This window comes from Anopheles coluzzii, chromosome 3 (genome assembly GCF_943734685.1).
Source record: "Anopheles coluzzii chromosome 3, AcolN3, whole genome shotgun sequence".
Lineage (NCBI taxonomy): Eukaryota > Metazoa > Arthropoda > Insecta > Diptera > Culicidae > Anopheles > Anopheles coluzzii.
The window spans coordinates 62,461,852-62,489,802 of NC_064671.1; the positions used below are offsets into that span (position 1 = coordinate 62,461,852).

Genomic DNA, 27,951 nt, shown 5'->3' on the forward strand with positions numbered 1-27,951 from the left:
CGTTCGCTGCGCCTGCCAGCGACAGCCTAATCACAATCCATCCGTAGATCCGACGCGGTCGCCAGTTCGCGCCGACTGTCTGGTTTGCCTCCGGCACGTCCTAGCCGTTCATTTGTCAACGAGCTGATAAGTACATTAGCGCCGCAAGTTTCTTATTATAACGCATCGCGCGCTTCACTGCCATTCGATCCGCGTCGTCTGTCGATCGACTGTCATCTTAGTATTTGCATAACGCGAGATGTGCGTGAATCGGTACCACTGTATCGGCTGGTGTTTAAGATAAATGATAACTTAATGTAACCTGTTTGGCATTGGCGAACTGTAAGCCCTTTTTCTCTTGCCCCGGAGCATGCAATTGATGGTTGGTTTGTTCGCTTAATCGACGGACGCCCCACGCTGAGTGCATGCTTGTGCGGTAAAGTTGTGCTTTCAATCACGCTCATGCCCCTTGGTAGGTTGTTGAGTACTTTTTAAGCTATTAAAATTACAGTTAAGACAAGTTTATACTGGGCTGAACGATGACCCAGCCCAAAATATCACTCGATGCGATGATCGTATAAACAGCCAAAGAAGTTGTTTCGTTCCTCCGTTTCCTTTACACAAACATTTAAATATTTAAACGAAGCATTTAAAATTATCGTGCTGAGAAAGATAATAGCCTAGCGATATTCTTTATGTTCATGATTTAGTATAATCATAATAAAATGTATCTCCGTTGCGATGCAAAGAAGCGGCAAGAAGCAAATCATTCCCCTTCCCCACCTCAAAACGATCGACCCATTCAAGATGTCACAACGAATTTACGATCACCCTTTTACTGCCCTGAACGGTGATCATCTTCGATCGTATGTTCGCGCAGCACGCCGTGTGTGTTTGTTAATACGCGAACAGAAGTAAGCTCAACACATTCACGCGTTCGCTGTGAATCGCCGGAAATGGGTTCACAAACCGGTGCTCCACATATAACCTCCAAAGCTCGTTTCGAAACGAGCTTTCGTAGGAATGGAAGGGGAAGGGTGTTGTTTCTAACCATCGCGTGATATATTTTACCCATTTTCAGCTATTAATCTGTAGTGTGTCGCGCACAATCCCCTGTTACAAAGTGACATAAGTTTTCAATTTATATCTTCAAACGAGATACGAGTAGGAAATTATCATAGAGAAGCCGATTGAGTTGGGTATGGGAAAATTTAGAGCTATGCTTTTTGTGATGTAGGTTATGAGCTGGTAGTTGTATTTGTGTTTGGTTAAATTGGGTGCATGATGATTGTATTTAATTTAAATGTTTAAAATCTTCATGGAATATTGTGCAATAATCAAGCATACAGCGATATCACTGTAAATAGAATATGTTTTGTAAAGCAGGATTTACAATATAAATATCCCCAAGGTGAACAAATTCAAAAGGTTTGAGATCTAATGTATGAGATCTAATTATAGTATGAGATCGATTATGCCATTTTTCCTAGCGATAAAAGTGGAAACACATTAATTAGGCTGCCAGCGTCTAGTCCGACACTAATTAACACACCATCATGCATACCTCCCCTAGGGAAGGCTAGTAAAATGCCATATAATGAATTCCAGAATCGATCGTATTGACAGTCACCCGTCGTTATCTAATTTGCGGTGTCCTATTTTGCTATTCTGGGTTTAGTTTATTACAGTTTATTAAGTTGCTGCTAGCATCAAAGAAACATTTTGTGAATGGGATCACTGTATAATTCAATCGCAGGAGCAACAAATCAACAGACAACACAAAGTTGCAAATAATCATCTAATTAGAGGCTGTCATCTAAGAATAATTAACGTTAACTTTTGTATGAAGCTTAATTCAAAGCAGCCGCATAGTCTTACATTGCTAATAACTTAAACAAACGCAAATGAAGTTAAAAAATAAAATAAATAAATTATTATATTTTTTAAACAAAAACTACATGTTTGACATGGCACTGTGCTTAAAGCCAAGCGTCATCGTCGGTAGACATCAAACGTTTCGCGGCCAAAAACAAGCGGGGACAAAAAACAAAACAAAACAACACGGCATCTCCCTGCCCGAGTCAATGTGATTTGAAGGTTTCGCCAAACAAAAACTGGACACCATAAGAAATAAAATATTGCACAGGAAAATAAAAATAAACAACGTTCGATCACTCCAGCGAAACAACGCACGGCAAATGCACGGCATTCTTCGCTAATCGCCATGTTATGCAAATTTGATGAGAGGTCAGCACGGTTTGCTGCCCCACGCAACGCAACGCAGTTTGGGTCAGATCCGGTGGGCCAAACGTGTGATGCTCGAATCCGAATCCACCTACAAGGTGTTGAAATACTGGTTCGTATGTTTAGAGATCAAGTTGATTAATTAAAAATGATTAAATGTATGGCTTAAGCTCATCATCTTCGAAATACGCCTGCTTTGATTTGAGAAGTTTATAATAGCCAAGACCGATAAGATGACTGCCATCTACAAGATATAATTCCACTAAAAGCAGGCTTTCGCTTCAGCATCGTTGAGATTTGAGCTACGGTGTTATTGCGCATAATGTTGATATAAATTTGAATAATATGGTATTGACACATCACCAATATGTGGTGTGTAGAGTGGGTCGTAAACAGAGTGCAATACATTTTATGTCAATCAATTTGCATATTTGCGCGTGGGATTAATTGTAGGTCATTATCAAACAAAACGAAAGCAAGTTGCCGCACAAACGACAATGATTTCTGACTTTACGAGCCCCATTGTGAAAGTTTAACGGCATAATTTAATGGAAACAGTTTTGCTGCTTTTTTGTCCCCAACAGGTTTGTTATGCTTTTACAGCTTTTAAGTAAAATCTGAAGGTGGCGGATAATAAAGTCACAGTGTTTTCAAACAGTCGGATTGATTGCATGGGAATTTTGATGTTCGTTCGCACGAAAAAGAGTATTTCAGTATTTCTAATCGAAGAAAACGAAGGATACACTTTTAGTGATAATGGCACTGCGACTCGACTATGAAAAAAATGAAGACGCAGTGTTACAAAAAATGTATGAATCACAATCTGTCAATTGTAAAACGCGTTCAACAGGGGTTTAATTTATCATGGATAATTTATAATAAATAATTTCACTTACAATTTGAATACGATTTCCAAAAATTTATTTTTCACATTTATCAACCAGATTGTATTTTTCATATCGAATGGATAGATGCGTTTCTCAATTGTTGATTACGATAACTGTGTATAAACTTTCCTGCATTTTGGATTTGATTTGTTTTTTTTTTTTTGTTGCTGAGAGAATTTAAAGAGATAAGAGAGAGATTTTTAAGCTTTAATTTGAAGAGATTAAAAGATTTTTTTCTCTATAAATTTTTTAACTCATTAAATTGTAAAACACTCTTTCAAAATATTGGATTCTTAGGTGGATGTTGTCAAATTACATAGGAATAACTACTTGGGATAGTACCACTCCGTATTGCTAACAATGTAAAAGCCTTTAAACACAAGATGTTGTCATCACAGTTTATTTAAATAGTAGAAGAAGTACAGATAAGATATGACAAAATAAAACAAATTATGCTTCGCTATATATAAAAAATTATACTGTAAAACGTGTTAAACAGGGGTTCCCCGATATACACCATACTCGATATACAGTTATTATCCGATATACGCTATCGTACGCGACCGAGCGCAATAGTGTATCTCGAGTTTTCGCGTATAGCGGATTCTTCTTAAAGTTTTTTGTTGTAAAACAGGTATCTCTTGCACAAATTGAATGCAAAATGTATTAAGAACATTAAGGAAATTCAAAAAGAGCATAAAATATTTCAACGAATTAAAATATTTGCAAAAAACACATGGAGCTGTCAAATTTAGAGGAATCGCGTACTGCGAATTCGCGTATATCGAGCATTACTGCGGATAATTGCTGTATGCAATTTCGCTATACGTGATATTCAAAATTCGAATATTTTTTTAACAAATTGGTAAAAAAAATAATCTTCAGTTCAAATCAGATCAAATAACTAATTAAGTGGGTAAAATCTACGATTTTTAGCAAAATCATACGAATATTCGGAATAATTGAACTGCAAAACCTCGAAGTTCGTTGTACCTGAATATTCGAGATAAGTGATTGCCTATGGTGCACATTAATAGAGTAACTCGGAGGAAACCTGTATTTATCATTGCGATAGGTACATAGAGTTACTACGCTACATGAGATTGTAACTAAAAATAGTGTATTTTAGGGTTTCTTCTCTTTATTTGCATTACAAACTAACATTTATATCGGGTTTCAAGTGGCTTAGAGGTGACTCTTATTGAATGAATGTTCAATCCTAGATAATGAATATTACATCTGGAAGGGCAATCTAGATAGACATCGAATTACGTTCAACGTAGTTGCAGCTGGCTTTACTTTAATTTATCGCTGGGTTAAAAATTGTTGTTAATTTGTGGAAACATGTTTACACCCCAGCCAGCTTTTCAAGACTATTGTTTCAAACAAACTTTATTGTGAATGTATGGTATAAATCCACGATCGGCAAAGTACGGATCCCGAGCCACATGCGGCTCTTTGATATCGAAATGGTGGCTCTTACCAGTTCATATATTTCATAGAAATTTCCCGCATTTTTGCTCTTGGTTTAAAAATTTGGCACTTCACGTGAAACTCTAGGAACATTTTTGACGAATTTGGCTCTTCCGGTCGCAAAGTTTGCGACCGCTGGTATAGATCAACAGACCATGCATTTCAATCTCCATTTCATCGCAAAACCCATCAAATTTCCACCTTATAAAATAGTGGATTTATTTTTAAACTATCATCCCCGCAAGCGAAATGTGCTCAAATAGTTTAAAACTGAATTCACAAACAAAAAACGGCATCAAAGGCATACAAAAGAATAAAAAAAAAGTAGTCCTTACCGCTCGCTTCAAATCCACTCGTGTCGGCACCGTTTCCGGCAGCTCCGATCGAACTGCCACCAGCTTCACCCTGCTGTGTCGCCGGCGATGATAGTGGTGGATGTTGATTAGCATAAGCCTGCAGCTGCTCGCACCGGAACAGCAATAATCCACAAACAATGGCCAACCGATAACGCCAGCATATTAACATCGATCGCGCCATCGCGTCTCCGGGGAGGGGAATACGTACACTGGCAAGGGTATGAGGTCACCACGGTGCGCACGTCACACACCCCGTCACAAGCCGCTGGCGGGCAATTTTGATGCAAAACACAGGATGTCCAACGAATGCGCGCCCAAACGAACGAAGCCAAAAGCAAAAGGAGTAGAAAGGATGTCGATCCAATGCGAGCTGCTCGTGGTTTTGATACAACTTTTATCGATGATTTAACGAATCAAGACACGCACACACACACACAAACGATCACACAGAAACACACACACACACGATTGAACGTTTCACCGCACGGATTGCATATTTGAATATTTGTTTCACGTAAAATGATCAGCTTTCAGCTCACAGAACCACAGCCGACGTCACGGTCTATAAAGACTATGTGCAGGTTGAAACCCTTTCCCTCTGGCAGCATCACGATACGAAGGGACGCCTTTCCAGTACGCTGCACATTGCACTGCCCCTCGATGCGCGGTAGAATACTTTCACGACACTTTTGTTTGCTCTCTTTCATCACCACGCTACGGTGCTGTCTTCTTCGCGTTTATTTCGCACTCTGAGAATGCAGTCCCGTTTTTTTGTAACACATTTTAAATATCGCTCATTTATTCACGCACCACTATTGCGATCTGCAGCCTGCACTTTGAGGGAGTTTGCGTGGCATGCGTTTATAATTACTGCAAGGAGAGGAATATCGGCATTGAAGTGGTTCGTGTGCCCTTTCCAAATCCGAGTAGCAGGACAACGTTATCGGATTTGGAACATATTTGGCAGCATGGGAGTGATTGTGGATGAATGAGCAGCATGGGAGCAAAATGGCGAAAGGGTTTTTTGTGCGTTACGATGCTGTTGATGAAGAATAGTTCAGGTGTTTTAATAAGTTTCTATGGTTCTTGATAATTAATAACGTATATTTTTTAGTTTGCTATTTATTTAAATCATATTTTAATCAAAATTTTAAGGTGCTGCGATTTTAAAAGTTAGAGGCAGGCTATTTGTTCAATATCTGCTATGTAAAAAACTACCTTTCATAGCCAATTGTTTTAATTTAGTGTGTTAATTCGATTAGCGATAGAGTTCATTTTGTAAAGTTCGGATTATAAATTAAATTCATTTGCTGCTGCGTAGTACATGTGATCTATGAAATACACTCTATCCGTTGAAATCAAGGTCAGACCATGTGTATAACTGATTGGAATAATCTATGGTTCAATTCAGATCTGGTTTCTCTTAGATGCTTGTCTAAAAATGGGCTAGGTCGATTTTAGAAAGGGCGGCACGTTAAAATCGGGTCCATTTTCCTTATCGCCAAAGTAAAAGTAAATTCCAAAGTAAAAAATTATTCTGTGTGCCATTTTGGTATTTTTAAGGGATCTCATGATGAACAAAACATATAGCCTCATGTATAAACATAGCCACGAAAGTGAAAAAAAAACTCATATTTCTCCAAAATATTATTCTTCATAATAATAAAATTATATAACCCAGTTTTCCCCTCTTCAGAATTGAAACAAATACATTAACGAAGAAAAATTGAATTGTTATATGATCTACTACTACTTACTTCAAATCAAATTTAAACTTAGCTAACCCAACTTGAGGGGTGGCTCTGTAAAGTCGCCATGGGTTCAAGCCTTTTCAAGCGGATAGATTGATTAACCGCCTGCGTAGTAATGAATAAAGCATCGAAAACCTGTATAGGCCGGCATGTGCAGGACGTGTAGGACGTTACGCCAAATAGAAGAAGAAGAACCCAACTGGATTGGATGATTTGATGATTAGGAAACTGACAGCAATAATGTTTATCGTTTCTGATTGTTCGAACATTAGATACTATTATTTATACTCTCTTTTCATTCGTTTTGACGCAACTTCTTCCAAATCTGAATAGAACCTCACCCGCCCTTTACGTCCTTACTTTGTTCTATAATTTATATTATTATTTCAACATAATTTCGAGAAGCTCACATATTTTACCTACGTTTGTTAATTACATTACCAAAGTAAATGTTCAGACAGTTTTTTTGTTTAAAAACACTGCATAAACGGCTAGTACTTGCGTGCAAACCTAAACATCAGCGAGCAGTATGAAGGTGGAAGGACAACTGCCTTATCGTATCGCTTCCAGTCGCTTGCTTTCATAAGTAAAAGGACTAACCTTTACTCCTAAGTAAAACGACAACGAAGTCAAAATGCAAAACTCGAACAGCTAAGATTGAATGACACACTTTCAGCGCGAATGCGAAAACAGACACGAACACACCACCACCACACAAGAGCACAAGCGGTAAGCTGCTGGCTCACCGGAAACGATGTGTCCATTAGCATGGCCCAAACCTGAAAGTTTGACAAACTGTCACTATGAAAAATGGATCACATACGAATACCACACTGGACGCACACTTGTTTGTTTGTACTTTTTGAGTTTTGCATTGAGTTTTGTTTGCTTTGAAATGTCTCCAGTTTTCTCAGTATCTTTAACGCCACGGTCACAGGACAAATCCATTCACCGTTCACGCAGACACTGCAACTAACCAACCGCCACAGCGAGTGAGTGTTGCTTCTACTCCGCGAACCTGCAGACTACGGTCGCCGTTCGTTCAATTGATTAATTAATCAAGAGTGTTACTGCATCCTTCCGTACCGCCACAAGTGCACCCGGGCACCACCGTGCCCATTTGCCATGATTGTACGTTTAAATTGTTATTACTGTGGCCTGTGTGCCACAGTAGGGGTATGGGTTGTGAGGGTATGGGTTGTGGGTTTTTTTCTCAACTCTCTCATACACACACCCGGATCGGTGGCGGCAACTTGGTTTATTTGACAAACACTTAGGTACGATACGTTCGATCGAGGCGCCACTCCTCGCTTTTTTATCCCGACAGTGAGGGTAATAAAATATATGAAATAATCGTTATCGTTTCGCAAAACCACGAATGGTGATCGGACGATCATTGTATTGTAGTTTTGTTTTTGTATTCTCTTCTCAAACTGACAATAAACTTAAGCACACATCAAAGAGAAACGAAACTTTACTTGCCACTCGAGTATTAGATGATCATATTTTAAATGAATGGAATGACGTTCCGTAACCCTTCATGGTGCAATTTCAGAGGGTACGTGCGTAAAATTTCAAAACCGAATGCAAATTCTATCTTCATTCTGCAGTTGTGGTCAACCGAAGAGTGGTGGCGGGATGACGTATTCAAATTTTACATTGTTCGGACACTTTTGATGTTTCCGTTTTCGTATGTTTCGCACTACTGTTTGCTAACCTTCTGTGTACACTCCGTTTCACGAACAATGATGATTCACATTTTCGGTTGACACACGGTTTTTTTTTTCTTTTTGTTGTATTTTATTTGACGATTGAAGCGGCACGCGCACCACTTCCCGACGTAACGCACTGATCGTCCTGCCGTTGCTACAAGCGAACGCCGCGGCGCAAACAAAACTAACGGCCTGCTGAGGTGCCACGATCAGTTCGATCCTCCAAAACAGGGCTGAACGTTGGTCTGGGCAACATAAGAGAACGGGAGAACGCGCGCGAGAGAGAGAACGACCGTGGAGCGCGTGTGTGCGTGATGGAAGAAATTCAGAGAGAAAATGCATCTTACAGCATCACGCGCGCAATCAGATGCGCATTTTGAATCTGTAAAATATTTCAATGTTTTAGGTTTTATTGGTGATTGTTTTTGCATTCTGAATGAATGCTGTGTGTATGTGTTATAGCTGATAGGGATTGACGTGCTTATCGCGCTTATGTCGATCGTTTCTGATGACCTAATATTGATTCATTATTGACTAACATTAAGATTTGTCTGTGGAAATCAACTTTGCTTTTATGTTTATTTAACGGTTTTATGGCTTCAGTCGTATTTATTATTGAAGAAGCATGAAATTGTTACTACAAATTGTATTAACATACTAATCCACAAATTTATTTTAATGTTAATTATTTATTATTAAAATACAAAAAAATATTTTATAAAAAAATTGTCAATTCAAAATATACTCAAAAAACAACATTTACACATATCGAGCGTCAAAAGAATTGAGCTTATTGTGGAGCTCTTTTAAAATTAGTTTAATATATATAACAATTCAAAATTCTTAAAACAAACTTAAACAACCTAGTCATGAGTTTCTTTCGTTTCGTTTGCAAGGTTTTTTTTAATCATCGTGCGCCATTTCTCTCTGTTTAGATGCTTTCTAATCTCGCCGGCAAAAATTACTCTCCGTCCTTGTCAGTTGAGTTCGCTCACGGGTTTGCTCTCGCGTGACACCCCGTTACTAAGCGACAAAACATACCCGCATGCGACAGCCATCTACAGTTGGGATCGAAAAAATGTGGCATTTTTAATTTAGAAAGAAAAAAAAATTTAAACCTCACTAAAATATAACATACGGAATGAAGCATTTGAAAAATGTTCAAAAATTTTACTGTTGTGTTTTAGTAACTATTCAATATGTTGTGACAGAAATACAACCCAAATAGCCAGAATTGCTTAAGCAGCTCATTTTGGCACGTTAAAGATCGCTGCTCGAATTCTTCTCTTGTAGTAGTTAAACAGCATCAAAGTTCTAGGTGGCTCTTTAAAATAGCGCTTAAGCAGCTTCCTTATGCCATTTTCAAGTAAGGCGTCATCAATGCAATATACAATTGTGTGAACACAATTAACTAATACTCTAAACACTCTTGAGTTTTACACAATTTCACATATTTTGACTAAAAACTATAATCATTTCACTCAACGTTCCTTCTTCAAATAACAAATCTAACTTATGCAGTAGCTTACAAATGATTGACGGCGTTAGTTTTTGATACTTTGAAAAGAGCCACCCTGTACCGATGTCATGCATTAAAATGTTGTAAAATTCCACTAATTTCCCTAAACCTTCTTAAGGCCGGGCTACATTGATCGTACTCGCAAACGTAATTTTGATTTTCACTAGCGCATCTGGCAGCGACTGGTGGAAGCTTTTTTTGGTAGTCGGGGGAATGGTCGTGCCGGATCTCAAAATTAAGTAGTTATTTAACCGTTTTTCGATGCGAAAACGGCTGGAATACTTGCACAACATATTCATCTATCAATTCCAAAGCTTTTCCAGTCCAGTTAAGGTAAAAAACATGGAAAAATAACATATTTTCTGAAGCGGCTCCAAATTGTTTGGAAAAATGCTTCGGTCAGCCGCCGCCAGGAGCGCTAGTGAAAATCAAAATTACACCAGAGAGTACGATCAATGTAGCCCGGCCTTTAAGGCCGGGCTACATTGATCGTACTCGCAAGTGTAATTTCGATTTTCACTAGCGCATCTGGCGGTGGCTGACCGAAGCATTTTGCTAAACAATGTGGAGCCGCTCCAGAAAATATGTTATTTTTCAATGTTTTTACTTTAACTGGATTGAAAAAGCTTTGTAATTGACAGACAAACATATTGTGCAAGTATTTCAGCCGTTTTCGCATTAAAAAACGGTGTAAAAACTAATTAATTTTGAGATCCAACACGACCATTCCCCCGACGACCAAAAAAAGCTTCCACCAGCCGCCGCCAGATGCGCTAGTTAATATCAAAATTACACCACGGAGTACGATCAATGTAGCCCGGCCTTTAGATTTTTACCATTTCCCTTAACGTGTCCGTCTTTACCTACATTCCCCTAGTTGTGGTAGGCGCTGTAGGACAAGCAATTTTTCCACCATGTCTAAATTCATCTTTTTGATATTTTTAATCCCATAGATTTTCTGACCTATTCCTTAACGATGTCATATCAGTGCTTCTTCTTTTTGTTGATGAAAGTTGTCCAAGTTGTGGCAAAATATTTTTCGTAAAGTGCATCATCAGAGTCGAGCGATGGCTGCTATTTTCACTGGTGTTCCGTTTCTCGCTTTCTCTAGTTGTTGGATTTTTCCACGCTTTCTCTAGTTGTTGGATGGTTTATATCTTCCAAATACCCTTATTTAACGTAACGTTGATGAAATCTATTCATGACCAGTTGATATAAGAAGTAAAATAAATCAATAAATTCGGTGTCCATCTTTACCTACCTTCCCCTATTTTAAAATACAATCGAACCTCATTTCTGAACCCGACTCGAATTCGAATGATTTTTTTGTTATTTTCGTTGCTTTGTTGGGTTACTAAACGTATACTTACTAATAATTTTTCAGCATTTTACATTTTGTAAAGCAGGAAGTTTTTAAATTTTTAAAAGTTTTGTTTTAGCTTTATTTTAACCCAAGGTTAATAAACAAACCCGAATCAATTTTAAAGTTAACTATTTACTTGTGAATGCCTTCTTCGACTTATTTTTGTGCAATAAGAACGTTAAATACAAATGTGTTTCATAAAATAATTGTAAAGTCTTGTGGTGCGACGCCTGTAGTTTGTGGAGCTTTGAGGGTTAAGGCGTTAATGAAGCTCTTTCAAATTACATGCCAGCATTCATTTGAAATCATCTTTCAAATCATACATTATTACATTTTCATGCATTTTCAAACATCACTTGCTGCAGCTCTGACACAAACGCACCTTTTTTGCTTGTGGGGAGGGGAACTCAAAGTTGTCGCACTAAATTACAATGACACGTGAGTGTAATTAGCGCGCAGGAAACTGAAATAATGACCGCACTGAAATTCCTATGGCTTTTCAAAGTAAGCACAATGATGCTGTTGGCAGCAAAAGCATTCCAGGATAGAAGTCAATGGGCCAATATGTCAAATGAGTAAATGGGGCAGTGTGGTCACGGGGACCCTTACTCTGTTTTTGTTTCTAAATTAGTATTACACATTATTCATAGCTCTATTTCATAGGAGGAAAAACACTTACCTCTCGCAATCCACTGTGTGGTTGGTACTCGCAAACTATTACTACTGCGCACAGTTTTGTCAACATTTGCTCCACACACATTCGGATCTTTGCTTGCTTGTGGACACCGTCCTCGTTGGCATAACTACTGTTCAGTAAAATCATGAAAATGGCATGCAAATGGTAAAAGGTCAATGTCGAATCGGGTGTTCATCGGAATGCAGGAACTATCGTACAAACGAGATGAGTTTCACCGCCGAACCGCCCCAATGGGAGAATAGCTGGAAACGGAAACAGTGCTGTGCCGGTAGTTGCTGTTGTTTGTGTGTGTGAGTGTGTATTTTGACTTTTTTTTATTTAAAAACCAATATTTTCACCCCGCCGCCGTGCGGATGTATTACACAGTACAACACAGTTTGTTTTCCATTTTAATGTTTTGTTTTAGTCCTTTTGTTTGCCTCTCTGTCTGTAACTTGCTCGTTGCTCGGTACATGTTACGCTTTGTCACGCTTTGCCACACAGAGTAGTGTTGCTGTTGTTAGTACAATTACATGAAAACATGGTGCGCTCGAGTAGGAATGGAGATACTAGGGGTATTGTGTTTGACGCAACGCAAATATGCCCTCTTAGGAACAAGCACGTAATACGAAAGTTTTCCGCCAAGGAGTCACAAGCCTGTTGAAGCTCAACACTTCAAGTCGGTTGCTGTAGCAGTTCAGTTTAAGGATTAGTTATGGAGCAAGAGGGTTTTCCATTGTAAGGAGCTTTACGCTTTGCATTGGATTAGATGTCGGGTCGGGTGATAAATAGACGTCTAATACAATTATATTTAGAGTTTTTTTTTATTTTTGGGAGGAGGGGGAGCAGTGTGTACACGTTTTAGGACGATTTCGGGGGTTTTCTGATATGATGGAATGAGACGAAACCACTGACACACGTTGCCCCCCGCCCAAGCAGGGTTGTTTGAGTGTTGTAATTGATTATTTAATTACAGTACCACCATTTACTTCTAGCAAGGATCTATGAGCATTCAAACAAATCCTTTGAGGTTGGGATTCAATTTCTGTTTCGTGTGTTAATTTGTTGAGGTGAATTTGCCAACTTATTTAGTTGTGTTTGTCTATATGGAAGCTACGTTCAGTGTGCGGCAGAAGGTACAATTGATAGTTCTTTATGTATAGTTATCCACCTTATGTGTGTTTTCTATGTTTGTTTGTCTCTATTGATGAACAGGGAGTAATTTAGTGCTGGTTCACAAAAATAGCTGCATCCTAAGTGTGATTGGTACACGTAATTCTATGACCCAGTTCCGTATTTGATACAGACACCGATCGCAGTTTGTTCTTCTTTTCTATGATCATATCATACCATTAGTTTTGTGTATATATATATGTATATTTATAATATGTACCAATATACGTATAAATAGTGCCATTTTGTATAATCATACGAATACGTACAAATGTACGTTACTACAGTAGAATATAATATGGGACACACACACACTCACACATTTCGTTTTCACGTTAATTTTCTTTTTTTTTGTTGTCCTCCTACATCTCATTACATCAGTCGCCAAACTCTTGTACAAGTTAGTCTAATTTCCTCGCTTTTATATGGTTTCCATCTTCCAAATGGTTTTCCGTACGGAATATAAAACATTTATAGTTTACTGTGTGTTGAAGCGTTTGTATTATTTTTTTGGTTTTTTAGTTACTTAGTTTGTTGTTTTTTTTAGTTCTCCCTAACCCTTTCCAGCTTAGACATTTGTTTTAAAATATTTTATATAAATATATGCTCATACACTCACAATACTTGGTTTCGTTTGTTTATTTAAGCTTTGCTGTTCTGCCACGTTTAAGCTCCATTTTCGTTAGATGGGTCTTGGGTTTTTCCCCTCTTTATTTGTACCGCATTCATAGGCAAAGCGATTTCGTTTTCTCTTGCGTGTATTTAACATTGTTCCGTTCATTAATATGAGGCCTTTCATAAACGTTTCTGTACTGAACTTGAGCTGAATAAATATATACTATCTCTATGTGTCTTTTGCTTTCTAAGTAGCATTTTCGTTTATTTATGTTTTTCCTTTGATTTCAATAAAGTCATACTTTTCATCAGTCTACATTTTACAACGGTGTTTGTGCAAGTATTTAAGGTAATTTTTTGTATGGTTGTATGAAATCAGTAAAACTGTTCTCAATAAAACAGAACTCGATATAATCTAGAAAACTCTGCTTTATGCTGTTTGATTATAAAAACATTAAGGCCGGGCTACATTGATCGTACTCGCAAGCGTAATTTTGATTTTCACTAGCGCATCTGGCGGCGGCTGGTGGAAGCCTTTTTTGGTCATCGAGGGAATGGACCTGCCGGATCTCAAAATTAAGTAGTATTTCCATCGTTTTCCATTGCAAAAATGGATGCAATGCGTGCAAGACATGTGTATCTACGTTTTACAAAACTTTTCTCCTCCGATTTAAGTAAAAAACATGGAAAATTAACGTATTTTCTGGAGCGGCTCCAAATTGTTTGGCAAAATGCTTCGGTCAGCCGCCGCCAGATGCGCTAGTGAAAATCAAAATTACGCGTGCGAGTACGATCAATGTAGCCCGGCCTTTATGTTTTCAACAATTACTGAAATATGTATCAATGTTTGAAACCGTGACATTAACATTTGATAACATATCTTTAAAAAAAAACACAACAACTCTAGTCACACCTTGCACGATTTTTTTCGAGCAATGAATTGTGTAGGCTTTTAGTTTCTGTGTATAGTTTTCAATGATTTTTGAGATATTTTAATTGAAGAAACATTTATTAACATTACCAAAACATTATTGACTACATCCCCTTATGCGAAATACAAATTTCTTTTATCTGTTTTAATCAAAGCCTTATTCCATGCAAGGGACTGTGTCATTTTCTTATGATTTTGTTTCTTAAATATAGAACATAATATTTAGAATTGGTTAAAAAATAAAAAAAATGAATGCTTAGAAATCAGTAGCAAAAATCAATTGTAAAACAGTTTTTTAGTATAAAGGCCGGGCTACATTGATCGTACTCGCAAGTGTAATTTCGATTTTCACTAGCGCATCTGGCGGCGGCTGGTGGAAGCTTTTTTTGGTCTTCAAGGGAATAGTCGTGCCGGATCTCAAATTTAAGTTGTTTTTTCACCGTTTTTTGATGCGAAAATGGCTGAAATACTTGCACAACATATTCATCTATCAATTACAAAGCTTTTCCAGTCCAGACAAGGTAATAACCATGGAAAAATAACATATTTTCTGAAGCGGCTCCAAATTGTTTGGAAAAATGCTTCGGTCAGCCGCCGCCAGATGCGCTAGTGAAAATCAAAATTACACCAGAGAGTACGATCAATGTAGCCCGGCCTTAAGACCATCAACGAAAATAACAAAGAAAAGAATGAAACATTTGCGTAACAGCAAACATACCTTGGGTATTATCTTTTGCAATTTTCTAACTAGATCCATCCGTTATATGTCCTGTTTACCGAAATACTGAAACATTTTTTTTTGTGCAAAATTATATGGAAATCGCCCTCCGACAAGAGCTTTGAAACATGATCTGCAATCTTTGGCTGGAAAAATTCATATCGAAAGCAATCTTTAACTCATTGCGACATGGAATACAATTTTGCAAACACAAAAAGCCAACGAATTCGTGAAACATTACAGGTCCACAGCCAGATGCTGGCATAATTCGTCCTCTCTTTCTTTTCTACTCTTCATACAGCTGCCATAGCGCGTCTGCTGTTCGCTTCAGTGATGCAAACCCACATTGATAAAAATGATACCTTTTGTTTGCTCGCATCAAAACAGCTGTATGCTACATGCATGAAATATGTAATACGCATAACAAAACTACCTTGATAATACCTTACCATTTCCGCGGCCCCGTTCTGTCAGTTGGAGCCCTCCTGTTTTTTTGTTCGCTTCACAGGTTAGTTACATCTCTATGGTTTTATGGGGGATGGTAAGGTTTACGTTGCCATTCTTGCCGGGTGTTATATCCTTTCGTTGCACTATTCCTTTTATCTCGCCAAATCCTTTCTTTACTGCTCCCGAAAGGATCGTTTATCGTTTTTCCACCCCTTCCCCTTTCTCCTTCGTTTACAGCTTTTAGTCAGCGTGGATTTGTGTGTGCGTTTTGAAGCACACGTATGTGTTCCGCGTGTGCGTCTTATCGCAGAACGTGCCACATGGCGATGGGTTTACGATTGTTCTGCATCAGATCCTGCCAGTGCTGCGTACCGCTGCCACCTTCGCGTAAACCCACCCCACAGCCCAGATCCTGCCCTTCGGCCTCGTTCGACGTTACGAACAGCTCCACGCCGGCATCCTGCAGCTGGGACGAGGGCAACTCGAACGTGAACGCCTCGTTCCATATCGGATTGGTTGGGTCGAGCGCTCGGATCGCACTGGTTTTACGTTTTTTCGTGCGCTTGTCGTTTACCAACAGATATAGCTATACAGAGCACGTGGTGAAGAGACCGAACAGTTTACGATCTTTGTTGTGGGCTATGAAACTTTCCAAAAAGCGCACACTTACCTTAACGAATGGTTCATGGGAGATGGATAGGTTCTTTGCCTTCATCACGACCACCGTGAGCCGCTCGGCCTGGGGAAGGTAGCTGAGGGAGATCAGCAGCTCGGCCGTCGTTTCGGAGGGTTTGCGAACGGCGATCAAATCACCCCACAGCTCGCAGCCGGAAAGGTCCAACGTGTTCAGCAGGAACCGAATCTCGCCTACGACTTCGTCGTGTGAAAACCGATCATAGTCCAACAGCTAGACGGTAGAATGAAGAATGTAAGTTGGAGGAGAAATCAATCAATTAAAATGTGAAAATAGGAAGCACTACAAATTCCTAAGAAAGTGGAATGAATTTTCTATAGCTATAATAACGATGATGCAGAGAGTGAAAGTCTGGGGACAAAAAATACATTTCAAATCCGTGTGTGCACCTTTGTCCTGGTCGAAATTGTGTGCTGCATCAAACTCTATTTTTAAACTGAATGAAATTGTTGTGAAATAAAAAGGCTCCATTCGTATACTTCATTGGCTTCAAAGTAAAAGTAGCTTCAAATTACATCATTAAATGTAATAAAATCCATTGAACAGAATTGTGTGGATGGATACCAATCAGCAATATTTGTTTACTGTAAATTTCACCCACTATCCCAATGCTGTTGTCCTACGAAAAAAGAGTGTAGTTAAGCCGACATCAAACAATAAACAATCTTCAGCGTGCACAAGTTTCCCTGTATCTTCCTTTTAAATATTTCATCGTTAGGAATTAATCTTTTTTTTCTATTTTAAATTTCTTTTAATTCTAATATCTAAATTTTAAATCTATTCAACAAAAAATGTACCAAAAATGTTGGGAATGTACGAAAAGTTGAGAAAAAATCATAAACAATGTTTATTTTGAAGAGACGGTTGTATGAAATCTATAAAATCATTAATAAATTGAATATTGTATACAAATTTAGATATTTTTTTATATTTTTATAGAGTTGTTTGATAAGTATATTTTAGAAGATTCCTGACTTTAAACACTTTAAATGCAGATGGTAATCAAATCACATTTAATCTTACAAGCCCAGATGCAGATGCCCCTATGATTCGATTCTCATAGGGACCAAAATTCGTTCTTTATGGAATAAAGCTTGCCTTAGTATCGTCAATTTTGTTGTATTCTAAATAATGTAAAAAACGTTTACATATTTTTTCCAATAATTCCAATAACTCCTTTGATTGCTGGTATTTGTTATAGCACACGTAACAATCATACTTGCTTTTCAAATCCCATTTCTATGCTAAATTATATTTTCCTTATAAAAACCTATTTATTAAACAAAACCTCACCGTTTACCGGTGATACCCAACAATAATACGAATATAAATTGCAGGAAATTCGCCGGTAGATGCCAACAATGAAGCAAAAGAGCTTTGCGAATATTCTACACCCATCTCAAACTGGGTACAATGGATCGACAGCACAACGTAAAGGTTTTTTTTTCAGAACCACCATATATCCAAGGCTCAACAGATCAGCTTTTTATTATATGTTTGGAAGACCCAGGACTACCATACCACACTAAGCTGTCTAAGGTGTTGAGCATGCACAATGACAATTCCCACAAGATTTAAGCAGGTTCATAGATATCTTTGCAAAAGAGCACCATGATTGATGGGGTGAGGCTGCTTGGTTGAAGGTCACACATATTTTGAATGGATACGAAATTCCTGGCGAATCCTTGAACGTGTGCGATTGAATGCGATGAGAAAGTTCTTGCGCCGTATAAATGGCGAAGAGCGATGGAAAGCAACCTTCCTTCACAAAGATTCATTTAATGGCAAGTGCTGCGGTTTTTTTTCTGTCTGACATTATCGCGAGAGTCACTACGTATTCCAAGGTTTACGTTTTTGCACAGAGAGTCACGGCAAGTGGTATTACACAAGCGTCTAACGAGATTTGCCAAGATAGTTTAAATTGCAGCAGCAAACATGCTTACGAACCTGCAGCACAAAGTTGCTCTTGACGAGATTGCGAGGTTTCAGCGGGAAGGAAAGCTGCTGGTCAAAGTACGGATGCGTTTCGGTACGATGCACAGCCGTCTGTTGTGTTCGCTGCTCCTCATCCGGCTCCAGGTACATCTTTACGTAGGGATCGCGGAATCCGGTATCTCCAGCCGGAGTTAGATCTTGTGCTGTAAGGAGATGTGTAGAGATATTTAGTTAGAACACGCTTTCGCTTTGCCAAAACGGGTAGAGGAACATAATGTCACACGAGAGAGACTTGGAATAACCTCTTACCCTCAACCAAATGTACCAGCAGCTCTTCCTTGCTGCCGTCGTACTTTAACCGCAGATGAAAGCGTCCAAGTACCGAGTGGATGTCGTTTGCCGCTAGAATCACCGGGACGCGTCGTCGGGGCGAACGGCTGCTATCGGAACGGATGGAACCAATGGGACTGTCCGGGACGTTCCCATCGCCAGCCAGTGACACGACGCCCGAGAAGGTGCTGTTGCGTTTCTTGGGTGAGCTGAAATCGCGTGGACTACCACCACTGACGACGGATGCTAGACTGGCTTTGCTACCCCGTTCCGTACCGTCGGCAAGTACTGCAGCAGCACTGTGATTACTCGGGCCACCGATAGGAAAGCGTCCCTCCAGGCTGAACGTACGCATCGGACTTGGTGATCGGGATTTCTTTAAAAAAAAGCATTGTAGAGTAGTAGATAGATTTTATTGAACAAGATTTACGTAAATGTTATAATTTTTTATATAAAAAAATTTTTCTTTGGTTTGATTCAATTTAATAATTCCCCTCGTATGTTGTGACATGGCGCCTAAATGTATGCATGGAATGTACAAAAAATGTAAATTTGTGGGAACCTTTTTTTGTTTGAATAATATTTATTTATATTATGTTTAACAATTTGTAAATTAAATGATGCAAACTCGCGACATAGCTCACAGCTCTGACTAGTAGCGGGGGGTTTTCTTTTTAAATCAAATCAAGCAATATGGTATTTCATCAATTAAAGTCGCCTAAGGCAGATTAGAATGCAATAGATATAGCATTTGTTATTTTTTCTGATTTGATACACCTGCACCATTTTACTCAAATTTAATTCAATATTTTAATAAAAAAAATCATAAAAAATAATATAGTCTATAATAAAATAATTAAAATCACCCACTGCATCGAAAATCATTCATTGGTAGTATCGGACAGTATACACCGTGTAACTAGCAAACTGACTGTATCGATTAACTAAAAAACTACACAGAAAATAAATTAATCAATAGACTCAAGCTGAGAATTTCTTTTTTCAGGCTTAAAACATTAAGTACAGTTTGTGCCCAAGTTATGCGGTTATCGACTTAAGCGTGTTCGGAGATACACAGTTTTCTAAATTTCACAGCTCAAATGTCAAATCAGTAAAATTTCCTGCAAAAATTGTCCAATGCAATCTAAATTGCATTTTTACTAACAAAATTAATCCGCCGAAAAGCAACAAATATCAAAATTTTTTGCACGTGATAAAGTACCAAAATTTATTAAAAAAAACCCGAGTTGTCAATAGTATCTTTACAGAATAACGTGAAATTCGACTCAGGCGGATTCCTCGGGAACGCAAAACCCCCTATCTTGGGAACAGACTTCACGCTCTTTTTGAAATGATAAAGCAAACGGAAAATATTAAATATTGTCTTAAATTTTTGCATACATTTAGGCGTACACATAACTTGAACAATCGTAATTGCTTATATTTCGTCAGTTTGTATCGTGTATTCATTTTAACTGTTTTGTTTGGTTTATGAGTAACTTTCATAGCAGCGTCACGTACTAAATTCGATTATTGTAATATCATTGATTTACCGGATTTTGTGATACGTAGGGTAAGGTAGGTAAAGACGGGCACTACGGGTAGGATGGATACTTCTCATAAATGCATACAAAAGGTAATTTGCGAAAAATTCAAAAATGGAGCATCCAAACTGAAGATAAAACAACATATTTGAGAACATTTTTGGCATAATTTATCTATAATTGGCCAAACAATTTTTCAATCATGCATACTTATGTGGATGTAATTGGACTACTGCGGATCTTAAGCTCTGTAACATGCTTTGTTAAGATTTTCGGAAGTTTTATTACATTTATTAAATTATTTTAAAAAAAACTGGTGAAAAAACTAGAATGAAAGTATTAAAAATATTATTATTATTTTTGGTAATTTATGAATCTAGTAACCAGGAAACAACGATTGTTTTTGCTTCTTTCATCAATTGGCGATTAATATATTTCATCAAACACCTCATGTAAGAGTATTCCGAAGATATAAACCATCCAGCAACTGGAGAAGTTATTGAAATAAGCGAGAAATGAAATACTGATCAAAATGCAGGTTATGCTATTACTCTCTCGACTCTGGTGGGGCACTTCACGAAACCCAATTTCTTGACACGACTTGGACTACTTTAATTAACAAAAAGAAGAAGCACTGATATGACATCGTTAAGGAATAGATCAGAGAATCTATGGGATTACGAATATCAAAAAGTTAAATTTAGACATGGTGGAAAAAATGGCTATACCTATTAACAAGTCCCACAAAAATGCTGGGGTCGTGGACTTTCCGCGGAGTAATTTCCTAAAGGGAAGTTCCTCTTCAATTCCCAACGTTTCCTAAAGGTGTTCATTTTACCCTTCATATGATGTACATCTTTCCCATATCAGGTGTACGTCTTACCTGAACATTTCAGGACTGCACGAAAAAACATGCTTTTATTTTATGAAATTAAACCATAAAAATCGATAGAAACTTAAAAGTTTCAACACATTTTCTGGTGAAACATTAGTTTAAGATAATGTATGCACATTTTCATAATCGGTGTTTTTATATATTCCTAGATTTTGAACATTTTCCTTAAGGCGCCCGTCTTTACCTACCTTCCCCTAAATGTTTTATTTTAATTTTTTATCTTTATAGTGACTTTGAGCCTGTTGGTCTCATTCGACTCTTATGAAAGAGATAGAAATGTTGTGTAAAATATTAACACGCGCAAACCCATAACCTTTAAAGAGGATTTTAAATAAAATTCTTGTTATACCCTTTTTTACGTACGTTCTCGTACACCTAAAACTATGCAATAAACATGCATTACCACGCATGAATTGTATTGTACAATAAGATGTTGACATATTGAGTGTGTTAGTGAGTTATTCCAACTACCTACCCTAAGGATTAGATTATCAGAAGTAGTCGAGCGAGTGTCACTGTTAGCGTGTGTCATGAATTTAGGCACACTTTCCCGGTAGCTCTGCGTGAGATGGAGAAAGTAAAAACATCGATCACACACAGATATGTTTTTTTTTTTAAATAAATCCTTTCCATCCGTAGCACATGTAATATAACGGAGATGATCAAATTGGCTCCAAGGAAACTTACCGAACTTCTCGAATGAACACTCTCCATGCTGTTGTTACGTGAGGCGGTCGAGGCCGCCGCATGAGCCGGTCGACAACCGGGTCCCGTGCGTGTGTCGCTCGTGCCGTATGATTTTTTCGTCGAACCCGTAGCGGACAGTGTCGGCTGAAGTGGGCTGGGCGTTACTTCGACTGCACCCGTGCCCAGCGTCTCCGAGCTAATTGAATGATGAACGACGCTGCTGGCTGGTTGAATCGGTACGGAACCGCTCGTCACGTTACAGTCCTGCAGATTGATCTTCCGGGCTGCCTTTTTCTCTTCCAGTCGGTCCAGCTCGGCCCATTCCTTACCCTTTCGGCGTACCACGTAGTACCGGTACATGACGATTGTGACAGCGACCAGCAAGGCCAAACCGGTACCGGCGGCTGCACCGAGCACAGCCGAGCTGACGAACACCATCGTGCCGGACGGTGGGAATTCTGACGATGAAAAACACTCGATGGAATGTCCCAAAGGGATACACTGGCTATCGGTATTGCGATGAGTGGAATACTTCTCTAATGGAAATGAAAAGAAAGATGAGTAAATGAATTAATGCGACGCGAACGATGAAGTTCAGTATGACATATTGCGGGTAGATGGTAGGCAGTGTGAATAGGAAGATGAAGAAAAATGCTATCCATCATCAGACACCTGGATGAACACCACCGTTATCAATATATGACAAAAATAGATGTTGGTTACTAGGTTACTAAGAAGTGCATAAATAATTGTAGTGATAGAAGAGTAATATTTATGTTTTAGCATGCAATGTAAAACATCATCAGTTATAATTGTAAATAGTTATTATAGACCATGTAGTACAGTCCTGTGGTACAGTTGTTAACTCGCACGACTTAATACAACCATCAGTGCCATAAATAGCACAATTATTATCGTTACTGATCAAATGTTTAAGATTGGTTGAATCAATCCAAAAAGTGTAATCATCATTCAAGTGATTAAAGATGTTTTCCAGTTGTTGATTTGAGTCTCATGGACAGTCTTGTACAGTCCATTAAACTTGCTCTTTTCTAACAGCATTGTCTCTTTCGAGATAATGTATGTTGTTGATGCTTATTAGTGTATTCAAAGATTGACTCAATTTAAAAATTTCAGTGTGAATTTTGATATTTTCAAATAAAAAAAAAACAATAAATAAAATTAAAATTTAAATGTTTTCAAGTTTAGATTAGAAACAGATTTAATAAGATAATTAATCTTATCCATTATCCATCAGCTTAGAGTGTGTGACTTTAAACATATTTTCATTAGTACCCTTTGGCTGTTCCCTCATTATTATGAGTTTAATGAAACTGTTTCAGCCCAATACAGACATTTGCTGTTGTTAGTATGCAGTTTGAATAAACCAGTGGCACTTAATGGTCATAAAAATAAAAATATGTCGACAAAGGTAGTATATTCGTCTGAGTAATTTAGTGGTGTGCTCTTTGGAGCGCACCCACGACTCCGATCCGACACCGGCTATTGTTAGTCCGATTTTGACTCTTGAAAAATCGGAATCACTAGTACCGTCTGGAGTCGGAATTATGCGGAGTTGGAGCCGGACGACCGGAGTATGAGCCTGACTACACCCTGCTCTGGTGCCGGACGACTCCGGACGAGTCACATTGACTCTGACTCCCGATCACTCCGACTCCGGACGACCTCGGATGACTCTAACTCTGAACAACTACGGATGACTCCGACTCTGCACGACTCCGGATGACTTCAGATGACTTCGACTCTGGATGACTCTGGATGATTCTGATTCTTGACAACTTCGGATGACTCCGACTCCGGCAGACTCCGTATGACTCCAGATGACTCCGACTTCGACTTCGGGCGATTCCGGGCGGCTCCGATTCCGAACGGTTTCGATTCCAAACGACTCCGGATAATGCTGGACGGACCAACATTCCGTAGTCGGTTACGAAATGTTCGGGCGCAGAACGTTATCGTCTACGGATATTTGCCTACATTTCCTATAACTAGAGTAATCATAGGTATATCATTTATAACAGATGAAGGAAGATATTCTTCCTTTATAAAACTTAATCGATGCGAAGAAATGTTATCTACCAAATGGCATTAAATATTTAAGTCTTAGAACAAGCGACGCTATTTGCAAAAAAAAGCAAAAAGGTTCCGAAAAAGTTACCATTACGTAAGTAAGCCACTGTTTAAGATGAATTGAAGAGTATTACTTACTATTTTTCCTAATTCTGTTACATAACTGTTGTTATGTTCAGTTCGTTAAATTTCATAGCAGTAATAAGCTTCGTAAAAAGTTGAAAAAAAACACACTCAAAAATATAATTAGTAGCAATATAAAAATAGTTGTCCAAATTTAGGCGATAATTATCGACTCTATAAAATGTCTTTGTTGATACTTAGTGCCTATTGTCATCATTCATCTTTCAAATGAAATATGCAATTCATAAATTAAGGGTAACATCGAGTCTACCGAGCACCCTTACGCCCGCTCCATTGATGAATAATGCATTTCAGTAACAAATTTCGCTTGGGGCCAATTCCTGGAAAGCATTAGTTCACGTTATGGCACGAGATAAGATTCGTACAAACAACAAATCAACATGTATAAGGCCGCACGTGGTTTGAATAACAGCACCGTGAGATAGATTACTTATTCAACAATTCGACAAAACATATCTAATCATGTCTCGAATATCGTGCACGTGCTTGCCTAAACCGTAATGTGCTTGGTCACCTGTCGCCAGCGAGACCCATTCATTAGGTAATGCATTTTTTATCACCAGTCCACTTTCACTTCCGCCACAACGTATTGGTTTCACTTGCGGACCCACGGCAAGGAGGAAACACTTATCACGGCCACACAATTCACCGCAAAGCCTCGTGCTCGTGCTTTGGCACTAATTACCGTAAACTAATTTGCTTTTGCTCGAGGTCCGGCACTACCTACGTGCACTATTGAGGGAATTAAGCCCGCACAGGCTATTATCGCTATGCCGGAAAAAGCCCTTGGACCAAATTTTCTCTCCACTAACAGCAGTGGAATGCTAAATCCTCTAGCAATGCAGCCAATTATCGGCTAAAGATGCCACAAAGATAAGGCGAATGATTTACCAACTGGATTGAGCTTTTGCGGTGAATTCAACTCCTTAAAATGCTTTGTTGGGTATTTGCTGTACCACTGATTTGCTCTCAACGAAGCAGTTCTGTTGAAAAATTAGCTTCCTCCTGCACGAAACATGGAAAACTGTCACCCGGTTTTCTATGGCATGACGACCACTGACACTGTCTGTCTGCCTGTCTTTGGAAATCATATCCGCCGGAAGACCGTCACCCGGGGACCCAAGATGATGGAAGCACACCGAAGACGGAAATCGAGCCGGTTGGCGCGCGGAAATTGAAATGGAAAATCAATGGTGGACAGCGGGAAACATTTCCGAATGCACGTTGTTTCTTTATCTTTCTCTCTCCTTCGTTTTTTCAGATAAAATGTCATTTATTGGCTTCCTACTCTTCACCCGGCTCGGAGAGTGTGTTTGTGCGCGTACCTAGTGTGCAGGTTTAAATTAACTTCGTTTGCTCAAGCTCACATTACGGTTGCTGCAGCTGGTTGAAGCTTTCCTTGTCTTTCTACGGGAAGGGAAGCAGTTGGTTCGAGGAATGTAATTTATGCACGGAAAATAAAATGCAAACTGACCGCAAAAGTTTCCACTTTCGACCCCTTTTCATTGGTGTGCTAGACAAATTCAGTCGTTCGACTGGAAAATCCTCTTCCAGCAGAGATGTTTTCTTAGTACCAATGGTAGCAAAGTTGAGCAAAGTTTTAGTTTCCGATGTTTCGGGAGAAAATGTAAGCCTTTTTCAAAACCGACAAAGAAGAATCCTTACTATAGAATAAAATGGAAATACATTTTCCATCCTTCTTTTATATGAAAATTAAACCAGAAACCATCAGAACAACGAAGCGCTGCTCTCAACAGTCTTGCAGACAATGTTGCCGACAAAGAGGATCCATTTAATTACGGCGAAAACGCTTTAATTCGGGGAAATACCAAATGCCATTCAACTACTATTGTGCTGGGCAGAATGGTAGCTTGCAAAAGGGGTTGTTTGCTTTCCTTCGATAACAGCCACCACCCAGGTGCTTTGATTAATTAAAATCAATCGTCTCTAATACTGAAAGCACGCCTTCCACGCTGCGATAATTGGGCTTCTCGTTGCTGTCGCTTCGTTCAGTCGTTAAACATAACATTTATACAATGGTGAAAAAAACAACAACTTTTTTTTATTGCATCCGTATCATTTCCCAACCGGAAAGTAAAAGCATTCAATTGCTTAAAACCGATTTGCCTTAGGGGAAGACTCTTGATCTGCGCTCCGCAAAAAAATACGACTCGAAAAATGCGGCATTATTTTCCCCGTCGTCCACTCCATCATTGCAAACAATGGCAAATTTGTGCTTTATTTACTTTTAAAATTGATCGATAATCACTGGCACGAAAGTTTAGGGAAATTCGAGTTCGAGTAACCTTACATTTTCCTACGTCACGCGAACGAAGGAGGTAAAGGTTGATAAAGCCATTGTGGAGTGTCATCTTACGTCGATCAATTTCAATTTCAGCACCAATCTTTCGTTTCCGCCCGAAAATAATACAAAGACAAGGGTGCACACCAACCCGTATGTGTGTGTGCATGTGTGTTTCATTGGAACACAGATTGGGTAGATGCGATCTAAACCAAACAACAGCATTAAAGTGATTGATTGTATAATCTATCCGGCAAATCCAGGGTTTCCGTTCGGTTCAGTTCCCCAGGGTGTGTTCCTGTTTTGATTAAGTTGCAAATGTTGAAGCGAGGTAATGGCATTACCCCTTTTGCTCTGGCATGTGCCCTAACCTGTGGCGTGGTTGGTGAGGTCAAATGAAAAGTAGATCGCGATTGCTTAAGTTTAGCTATGAATAATATGTGTTCGCAATGCTTTGGGTTTCAAACAGTAGCATATATAACAATTACGTCTTTTATTAAAAGAAATTTAATGGATTATTAAGATAATTATGAGTTTTTTTTTCCAAAATAAAGGAGCAGGCTTAAATATTGCTCTAAATCTCTATGTTTACAATACTTGAATTACAATTACAGCCAGATGGTTCAAGGTTCAAGATGGCCTAATTTTTGCACAGCACATATGCTGTCGGAAATGTTGGCCATATGCGGTGTTCATGGGAATCAGTAACAGGATCGGACCACGCACTGTTCTGGAACCTAAACATTTCCCAACATTTTAGATTCAGCTACTTGTCCAGGGCTGGTATGGGTTCGTGATTAGGCCCAGAACCCAGTATGGGTTCATGTGCAATTCCAACACTGTTACGAAATCCTCAACCCATCCCTTCTCTCATCATCAACAAAATTTGCTGCTTCGAGCTGATACCACAAATTGCTACTGAATGGGCGGTAGTATGCGGTAATAATGCGTGAAAAGTGGGCACCGCTCCCACAAACCTCCACTCCTTTAAAACAAAATCTTACGAAATAGTACCGTACAACATTTCTGTCGAAATTGCATATTCATAATGCTTTATTTTACATCTTCTTCTTCTACTTCGCGTAACGTCCTACGCAGACATGCCGGTATGTACGGCTTTTGAGACTTATTCAGTCTCATGCAGTTCCATGTTGTCGAATGTATCACGGTACTGCCCCTGCTTTTACATCTTTCTTATACCAATTTTCATTGTAATAATGATAATCATCGCATTAAAATTGATAATTTGTGATTGATGAATGAAAGAGCATTTATCATAACTAACAAAATAAATAGTGTTTTCCATGGTTTTATGGTTGTTTCCCGATACTTTATTGTGTGGATTTTTCTTAAGTATTTTTTTATGGTTTTCTACATAATTTTGAATCATTTTCAAGCTTTATTGAGATCGTGTCTGCAAGAAAGAAAAGAAGATGATTCAAAATATTTTAGAAAATGCTTAATACATCGTGGAACGAATCCAAA

At 38.6% G+C, this 27,951-nt stretch overlaps 2 protein-coding genes across 12 annotated transcripts in view; both read right to left on the reverse strand.

The window, feature by feature from the left end:
- LOC120957098 (reversion-inducing cysteine-rich protein with Kazal motifs) overlaps positions 1-8,609 on the reverse strand; it is a 53,572-nt gene extending 44,963 nt beyond the window's left edge. Inside the window, exons 1-3 of one of the 6 annotated variants that reach the window (XM_040379102.2) lie at positions 8,408-8,609; positions 6,697-6,825; positions 4,919-5,809 (exon numbers count right to left, since the gene is read on the reverse strand). In XM_040379102.2, the coding sequence (XP_040235036.2) occupies positions 4,919-5,120 (202 nt within the window). In that variant the 5' untranslated portion in view covers positions 5,121-5,809; positions 6,697-6,825; positions 8,408-8,609. The other 5 variants (XM_040379101.2, XM_049609283.1, XM_040379100.2 and 2 more) reach the window with 5 other exon arrangements.
- Positions 8,610-12,278: 3,669 nt separating this feature from the next.
- Positions 12,279-27,951, reverse strand: part of LOC120958236 (synaptotagmin-7) — a 28,153-nt gene continuing 12,480 nt past the window's right edge. For 4 of the 6 annotated variants that reach the window (XM_040380883.2, XM_040380882.2, XM_040380881.2 and 1 more), the window contains 6 exons: positions 21,930-22,465; positions 21,718-21,801; positions 18,783-19,179; positions 18,486-18,676; positions 16,515-16,751; positions 12,279-16,430 (listed from right to left, as the gene is read on the reverse strand). In XM_040380883.2, coding sequence (XP_040236817.1) covers positions 16,146-16,430; positions 16,515-16,751; positions 18,486-18,676; positions 18,783-19,179; positions 21,718-21,801; positions 21,930-22,367 — 1,632 coding nt within the window. In that variant the 5' untranslated portion in view covers positions 22,368-22,465 and the 3' untranslated portion in view covers positions 12,279-16,145. The remainder of the gene's footprint in view (positions 16,431-16,514; positions 16,752-18,485; positions 18,677-18,782; positions 19,180-21,717; positions 21,802-21,929; positions 22,466-27,951) is intronic. The other 2 variants (XM_049609297.1, XM_049609298.1) reach the window with 2 other exon arrangements.